Raw genomic sequence first — 8,060 nt, 5'->3', positions numbered from 1 at the left:
GGCTGTGACCCTGGGTCTGGTGCTGCTGGGAAGCTAGAGCTCCCAGAGGGAAGGTCCAAGGAGTCAGAGTCAGGCCCTGGTACATCTAGGAGGATCTGGGAGAACAGAAGTCTGGACAGAGTGGGGAGTTCCTGGCCAGTCCTGGCCCTGACCTATGTGAGGCCCCACCCAGCCCTTAGAAGGAAGGAAAGGGGAGCTCATTTACTGGAAGAAGGAGCCTGCTGTCCCACCCGTGGCTCCATCAGTAAATTCTGGCAACATCTTCAGAGACCAAGCTCGGGGTTGGGGGGATGTGCTGGGCAGGACTCCGGAGGAAAAGTGCTCCCTGTCGCCTCACCCTGGCCTTCCCCCTTCCGCAGGGAGCCCCTGCGGGCATCCCGGCCTGCACTCACCACCTCAGACTTTCACAGATGCGGGCGGCATCACCAGCTGGTTCACCCTGGGGGAGAGACGGGCGGGGGTCAGGGCGGCGCATCAGCGGGGGCCGGGCCCGGGCACTGCTCTGGCACATCGCGTCCTGGGGGCCAGCTGACCGGAGGCGCTGGGCAGGGACCTCGTCAGCCCCAGGGGGAGGTGGGAGAGCCCAGGGGTGGGGAGAGGAGAGAGAGACAGGAGTAAAGAGGAAAGGAGAAAAGTCAGAAAGAGGAAGGGGAGGGGGTCCCAGCTTTGAAAACCACTAAGTCCAGAGCCAAACCTGTCTGAACCCACCAGCCACCCCTGTGGTCCCCACAGCTGCAGGCTGACCCTGGTGCTGAGCCCCAGAGGCATGGGAAGGCCCGGGGGCTGGACCCCAGCAACCAGGTTACCCACCGGTGCATGGGAGGTGTGTACCCTCCCCCACCCATCCCCGGGCAGGGCTCACAGGGGCTATCACGGTCCCTGCTTCCCAGCAGGCACAGCAGGCCTTCCCTCACCCCCACTCACTGCTGCTCAGCCTTGGCGCGGTCGCTGACGAAGAAGAGAGCAGTGGCGAGGAAGAACATGCCACCCAGGACCACGACGAAGGGGCAGAGCATGAGCGCGTAGCCCAGGCTCAGGAACTCCCAGAGCGGGGAGTCCTTGGTGCTCTGGCGGATTAGGTCTGAGATCTGTGAGGATTTGGGGGTGGATGTTAGAGTGGAGCCCTCCTGAAGCCCCCAACCTCCGCAGGCCAGCCCCACCCCGGGGTTACTCACAAAGCCAATGAGGTAGGGGCTCCCGGCGTCCCCCAGCAGGTGGGAGGTGAAGCTCTGCAAGGCCACAGCAGTGGCCCGCCGGGTGGGGATGACCACGTACTGCGGAACAGGCAGGCAGGTCAGCGGCCGGAGGAGCCAGGCCCACCTGCCTGGCCCCAGCCCCGGGCCATGGCGCTTCTAAAGCCCCCACACCCTCAGACTCACTCCTGCCCTGGGTCTTGACACCTCTCCCCTCTGGGCCCTACCTCCTCCCCACAGTCCCCTCTACTGCCCACCCCACCAGTCACCCCTCTCCTCCCGAGCCCCTCCCACCCACACACAGCTGCAGTCACCCCCTCAGCCCCAGGCCCTTCCACACCTCCCACCCAGACCACCGCAGCCTGCCCCAGACTGAAAGCATCACTGGCCTCAAACCTGCTGGCCCCCCAGGACACCCCTCGGAAATGACGATCTTCACCTCCCTCCCCTTCCTCCCAGCTACATGCGGTCAAGGGAGGATACTGTGGGGGTTGCGCAGGTGCCAGTCACTAGAGGCCATTCACCCAGAGCCCTCCAAGTCTTGGAGTACCCGGGACATCAGGACTAGCCACACTGCTGCCTTCCTGGCGTGGCTCCTGCTCCGTTCCTGAGACCAGGGTGCCTTGGCCCTGGGTCATGGGGACACTGAGGGCCAAAGAGGCACATGTTCCCGAGGGAACCCGAACCCCAGCTGTGGCCATGTGTCCTCACGGCCCAGCAAGCTAAAGACCCATCTTGGTTCCTTCCCCTCTCTGAAGACCAAGTGAGGCCTCGACGGGCCTGAGATGGGAGCTGGGGAGGCAGGCCCCTGCCTGGAAGAGCCTCCACTCGCACCCATGGGCACCCTCAGCACTGAGTGCCAGGCCCTGCTGGGCCCCAGAGCCCCATCAGACCAAGCAGGCCCCGACCCACGGGAGCTTTGCTTCAAAGCTGGGCAGGCCAGAGTCAGGAGGGGCTGGGGTGGAGGTGGGATAGGCACAGCCAGCTATGTGGGTACCCAGGCAGCCCCTGTGCCCCGAACTCCGGCTGCCTTGCCTTCTCGGAGCGCCAGCCTTAGTGTGCACTGTGTGCAAGCAGCCAGTACCCCACGGGGCATCCCGCTGCGGGAGGTGGGGGCCCCGGGTAGAAAAAGGCCTGAGCCTGATGAAACGAGTGGCCCCGTTTCCAGCAGGAATAAACGGTGACACTTAATAAACCGGGACACGAGTTCCTGGGACCCTGACCCTGTCAGCAGTTGTCAGGGGCTCCCTGGGGGTGGAGACAAGGGAGGGGTCCTGCCCAGCATCAACAGCACCGGAGCTGCACTCACTCCTCCCTTCACGCTGGGCCTGTGCAGTGACCCTTTCACACCTCGCCACTGCCCCAGCCCATACACTCGGGGGTAGCGGGTATGCTGGGAGGCTTGCGGTGGTGCCAGGCAGGCTTCCCGAAGTGGAGGGGCTGCAGTGCCTGGCAGACTCATCTCTGAGGTTATCCCATGCTGGGGCGCCCAACCCCGAGCACGCTGAGAGTCCACTGCTGAGTTCTTCCTCTCGGCCCCAGAGCCTGCCCTGACACCTCCCAGATACTCTCCCCTGGCCACGGGACCAAGTGTCACACTCACCCCTGCCACCCCCGGATGGCCACAAACCCCTAGCCCCACTCCTGGCTCCTCCCAGGGTGCTCCCATCCCCACCCAGGGACCAAAGCCCCTGCTGGCTGCTCAGACAGCCCTTTGTCCCTGGCTGGCTGGTCTAGAGCCCATTGTTGGCCCCGTGAAGACAGCCTCTGTCTGCCCGGCCCCAGCCGCAGGCACGCCTGGGAGCCAGGCTGAGCAGGGAGGGCAGAGACCATGGATGCTCAGACCCGGGGGGCGGGGGGGAGTGCTGGCAGGCAGCACTGGCACTGCCAGCCTCCCAGACACTAACCTGAGCCTCGAGACATCCTCTCCCACTTGGTCCCCACATCTGCCTGCCCAACCCTGTTCTCCCGCTTGTCCAGAGCCAGACCCCAAACTCTGATCCCCTCCCTGCCTCCGGGTTCATATTCCTGACAGGCCTGCCTTCCCCACCACCCCCTACCAGCTCTCCACCCCTTCACCGGCCCTCCCCAGCCACCCTGTGAGGTCAAGGGGCCTGGATCCACAGCACAAGGTGACCTCGGCCTGCCTGGCTCACCATGAGGATGTCTGCAGTGATGGCCCAGTTAGAAAACAGCAGCGTCTCCCCAACGAAGATACAGATCTGCCCAGGAGAATGCAAAGCCACCATCAGGGGTGCCTCCATCCACAGCAGCTGCAGCCTGCTCCCTACACACTGGCTGCTGGCAGGGAGCCCACAAATCCTCACCCCTCCCGGGCCCACATCCATTCATGGGCTAACCAGAGACTTCAAGCCATCCCCACGGCCCTGAGGCACCCAGAGGCCCCGGACAGGCCGTGGCCAGGCTAAGGATGAGCAGGGGCAGCCAGAGACCAGGAGCCTCCCCAAGGGAAGGGAAAGTCCAGCAAGTCAGACTGAATGTCCTGTTCCAGACCCTCCCGTGGCCCAGGGCCAGCTTCCCCGCACCCTTGCCCCCCGCCCACTGCACTCACATAGGCCCCTACGATGCTGCTCTTGGCAGCCACGAAGATCAGGCAGATGAAGATGGCAGAGCCCAGCATGCCCACGGCACACACCAGTGGGTCGGCCCGCTGGGTCTTCAGGCGGCACCAGCGCGTGGCTCCCGCACCCGTGACCACACCCAGAAAGCCCGTAAAGCAGGTGATGGCCCCAAAGATGAGACTGTGGGGACAGAGGACAGTGGGGCATGAGTGGAGGGGGCTGAGGCTGAGGGGCTCTCCCGTCCGAGGTTCCTCACCAGCCCCGGGCCCACCCCACGGGGCCCCACCTGTCCTTGGCTCCACAGGGCGGGCTGTTGCACGTCTCCGCTGTCTTCTGCACAACTTGGGCGCGGTGCAGGTAAAGCGGGATCCACATGCCCAGGGCCCCTGTGGCGAAGGAGACAGCCGACGTGGCCAGGGAGGAGAAGACGTAGCTGCGGCTGGGGAGAGGCCAGGCAGTGCCACTGAGCTCAGGGACCTCCTTCAGCCCCCCATAGCAGCCCCATGCACTGGGGAACAGGAGGCCCCAAATGCCTCATCTTACAGGCTCCAGGGGTGAGGGTTCAGGCTGCAAGAATAATCGATTCTAGGGGCCAAAATGTCCCTCCTGGCACTGAGGCAGCAGAGATGGTGGGGTATCTGGCCGAGGGTCCTGGTGGGCTGCCCTGCAGGGAGAGGCCCTCTCATCTCAGCACCCTTCCGTCTTCCCACGGTACTCACTTTCGAATCAGGGCCTTCATATCTCGGAGCCATGAGGTCCGGGTCTTGAGCTGGTCCCCGAGTTGGTCGGCATGGCCCCTTTTGGTGGCCGGAACCAGGATGAGGATGAGTGTTCCTGTGATCATGCCCAGGACGGGGGACACCTGCCAGGGAGCAGGAAGTTAGGACACCAGGGCCCAGTGAGCCTCGTCCCTGCTGCAGAAGGAGGGACTCACGCAAGGCGTGCCTTCTCTAGGCCCTTAGGGGTCTCCCCTGAGCTGGTATCTGCCCAGTCTTCCTAACTGGGCTGCTGAGAAAAGCTGGGGCTGAGGTCAGTCAAGAGACTGGAGGCTTGAGATGGACTGTCCAGACCAGGGGCAGGACCAGAATGGGGAGGGTACAGGGAAGCCGGGCAGACTGAAGGAAGAAGGAGGGGTGGGTAAGTGGAGCGGTGGGTGGATGGATGGAGAAGAGATGGCTAAAGAGGTGGATGGAGAGATGGACAGAGGGAGGGAGGGACGGACGGACGGATGGACAGACGAATGGAAGATAAGTAGATAGCCAGATGGGATGATGACTTTGAGGGAGGAGATAATTCCTGGAGAAAGTTCCCCATGTAGGTTCCTCAGTCGCGGGGCCCTGGGAAGGTGCTGTCCAGGTATGAAGTGTCGAACTGACAGATCAGGTGGGCTGGCATTTGGTGGGGGGGCCCATGCAGGCCCCACAGAGGCTCATGAGCCCTTTTGGATCTTCCCTGTGTCCAGCCCATTTTCCAGAACAGAACTTCCAAGGCCCCAGGCCTCTCTCCGGATGGGAGGGTGACATCCTGGCAGCCTGGATTCCATCTCACCAGCCCCACAGAACAATCTCCCTCCTGCCCCCGGACTGGGCGCCCCCTGGGTTGGGGAGTTCCTCTGCCTGCGACCTCCCTCTCGCCCTCCCCCCACCTGTCCCCCACCCACACGAAGAAATTCCACGGAGGCCACTTCCTTCCTGCTTTTAGGAAAAAACACTTTGTCTTAAGCTTCCGCTCCTCCGAGAGACTGGGGATCTCTGTTTCCTCCGATTGCACTGTCCTGGGGCCTTGGTAACTTGCCCCAAACCCAGCGAGACAGGAAGTGGCTCCAGATCCTGGGGCCCCCACACAGAGGTCTTGTCCCAGCCTTGCCCTAGCACAGTGCCAGGGCTGGAAGCAGGAAGCTGCACCATGGACCTGGAATTTCCTGACGTGGTGGGAGAATCCTTGATTCTCTCAACCTGGGACTCCCGGGCGGGAGATTCCAATCCTCAGCCTGGGGGCCTTGAGGGTGGCAGGGCTGTGTCTGGCTCTGACACCTCAATCTGGACACCTGAGTGCTCTGACACCTCAATCTGGACTCATCTGGAAGGGCAGGGATTTCAGAGTCCAGGCAGCTGGGGAAGGAATCCTGGAAGCCTGTGACCTAGCCTGGGATACATCCCTGGGCAACCCTGGGGCGAGGTCTGGACTGAAGAGTGTCCTCGTGGGAAGGGACGTAGGCCTTACCCGCAACGCCCAGTGCCAGTCTCCGGCTGCCTGCTTCACGCTGGAGCCAGTGATGTAGCCCAGGCCACTGCAGAGAACAGAGACCCGTCAGGATGAGCAGAGACAGGGGCTGCCCACCCTCCCCACCCAGCCAGCCGGCCAGGGAGCAGGTCCAGGCATTTCTCAAAGGCTGATCACCTACATGTTGAGTTCTCTGAGGGCGCCCACCTGGGCCAGAACCCCAGGGAGTGGGAGCACTCAAAAGTCCAAAAGAACCTTGCCCAGATCCTCACCCAGCCCCTGGCATCTCCGGCTCTCACCTGCCCAGTGGGATGGCAAAGTAGAAGACGGACAGCATGAGCGTACGCGTGTTCTTGGTGAAGAGGTCGCCAATGATAGTGGGGGCGATGGTGGAGTAGCTGGCCTCACCGATGCCCACCAGTCCCCGGGACAGGACCAACAGCCAGAAGTACTGTGGGGAGGGGTGGAGGATGCTGGGGGACCAGCTACCTGTTATCTGCCTCTCATCCCTTGTTCCCACTTTGCTCCCTCCCCCTGCAGGGCCCAGGAGCCAGGAGAGAGAAGAATGAGGGTGCTGGTGGGCTGCACCTCCGTGAAGACTACCTTCCCCGGCCACTCTGGGCCTCAGTTTGCCCCTCCGTATAGTGGGTCTGACGGTGCCAGGACTATCCCAGCTTGAGAGTGGGGTAGCCTGGCAGGCCCCTCTGTCCTCACAGGCACTGGGGACACGAGCCTATGTCTCCACTACTCCACCAACTGGGATACCTCCTCCCTGGTTCTGACTCCACTTCGGGAGCCTCAAGCCACCACCCTCCACTCTGACCCTGTCCCAAGCTGGGTGGCTGGACCAGCCCTGGCAGCACTGAGGGCCCAGTGGGGAGTGGGGAGTTGGCAGGGAAGCCCAGGGGACCCAGAACCCCTCCCCCTGTACACATCAAAGGGCAAAGCCTGGCTGAGCGGGGAAGGGTGGGGCCCTGGCAGCTGCTGGTAGCATGACCCCTTTGATGTGGACCTGCTCCCTCCGTGCCCCAGCTGCCCGGGGCCTGAGAACCCAGCCTGGTCATCTTTCCCCAGCCCCACCCTGGCCACCCATCTGGCCAGCATCGCCCACGTCCAGCCCTCCCCCGGGTCTCCCTGACTTCCCTCCATCTGCTCACCTCGCTCCTGGCTGCTGTGCCTGCACGTGCTGCCTGGGTTGACCCATCTCTGACCCCTTCATGCTTCTCTCTTCCTCCTCCCTCTCCCCATCTCCCTATTCGCCCTTAGCTCCTTGCCTCTGTTTCTCTTCCTGGCAATCACCTGCCTACAGCCTTGGCCTGTTTTTCTGTTGGGTCATTTGTCTCTTTTGCATTGATTTCTTCTTTTTTTTTTTTTTTTTTTTGAGACGGAGTCTTGCTCTGTCGCTCAGGCTGGAGTGCAGTGGCGCCATCTCACTGCAAGCTCTGTCCCCCAGGTTCAAGTGATTCTCCTGCCTCAGCCTCCTGAGGAGGTGGGATTACAGGCATCCAGCACCACACCCAGCTAATTTTTGAATTTTTGTAGAGACGGGGTTTCGCCATGTTGGCCAGGATGCTCTTGATCTGCCTGCCTCTGTCTCCCAAAGTGCTGGGATTACAGGCGTGAGCCACCACATCCGGCACTCTGTGTGCTTTTAAAGAACAAACATGAGGCTGGGCATGGCGGCTCATGCCTATAATCCCAGCACTTTAGGAAGCTGCGGCAGGAGGACTGCTTGAGGCCAGGAGTTTCAGACCAGCCTGGGTAACATAGCAAGCTCTTGTCTCTACAAAAAAATTGAAAATAAGATAAAAATCAGGCCAGGCACAGTGGCTCACGCCTGTAATCCCAGCACTTTGGAAGGCCAAGAGTTCAAGACCAGCCTGGTCAAGATGGTGAAGTCCTATCTCTACTAAAAATACAAAAATTAGCCAGGCATGGTGGTGGGTACCTGTGATCCCAGCTACTGGGGAGGCTGAGGCAGAGTTGCTTGAACCCAGGAGGTGGAGGTTGCAGTAAGCCAAGATTGCACCACTGCACTCCAGCCTGGGTGACAGAACGAGAC

General features: G+C 62.0%; 1 protein-coding gene across 4 annotated transcripts in view; it reads right to left on the bottom strand.

Moving 5' to 3' along the window:
- The window catches only part of SPNS2 (sphingolipid transporter 2), a 41,191-nt gene that overhangs the window by 1,663 nt on the left and 31,468 nt on the right, over positions 1–8,060 (bottom strand). For 2 of the 4 annotated variants that reach the window (XM_023184627.2, XM_023184624.2), the window contains 8 exons: positions 6,298–6,449; positions 5,999–6,065; positions 4,495–4,637; positions 4,062–4,214; positions 3,766–3,955; positions 3,350–3,415; positions 925–1,274; positions 393–439 (listed from right to left, as the gene is read on the bottom strand). In XM_023184627.2, the coding sequence (XP_023040395.1) occupies positions 397–439; positions 925–1,274; positions 3,350–3,415; positions 3,766–3,955; positions 4,062–4,214; positions 4,495–4,637; positions 5,999–6,065; positions 6,298–6,449 (1,164 nt within the window). In that variant the 3' untranslated portion in view covers positions 393–396. The remainder of the gene's footprint in view (positions 1–392; positions 440–924; positions 1,275–3,349; positions 3,416–3,765; positions 3,956–4,061; positions 4,215–4,494; positions 4,638–5,998; positions 6,066–6,297; positions 6,450–8,060) is intronic. The other 2 variants (XM_023184625.2, XM_023184626.2) reach the window with 2 other exon arrangements.

Source organism: Piliocolobus tephrosceles, chromosome 16, assembly GCF_002776525.5.
Source record: "Piliocolobus tephrosceles isolate RC106 chromosome 16, ASM277652v3, whole genome shotgun sequence".
NCBI classification, from domain to species: Eukaryota; Metazoa; Chordata; class Mammalia; order Primates; family Cercopithecidae; genus Piliocolobus; species Piliocolobus tephrosceles.
This window is presented reverse-complemented; position numbering and strand designations above follow the sequence as displayed.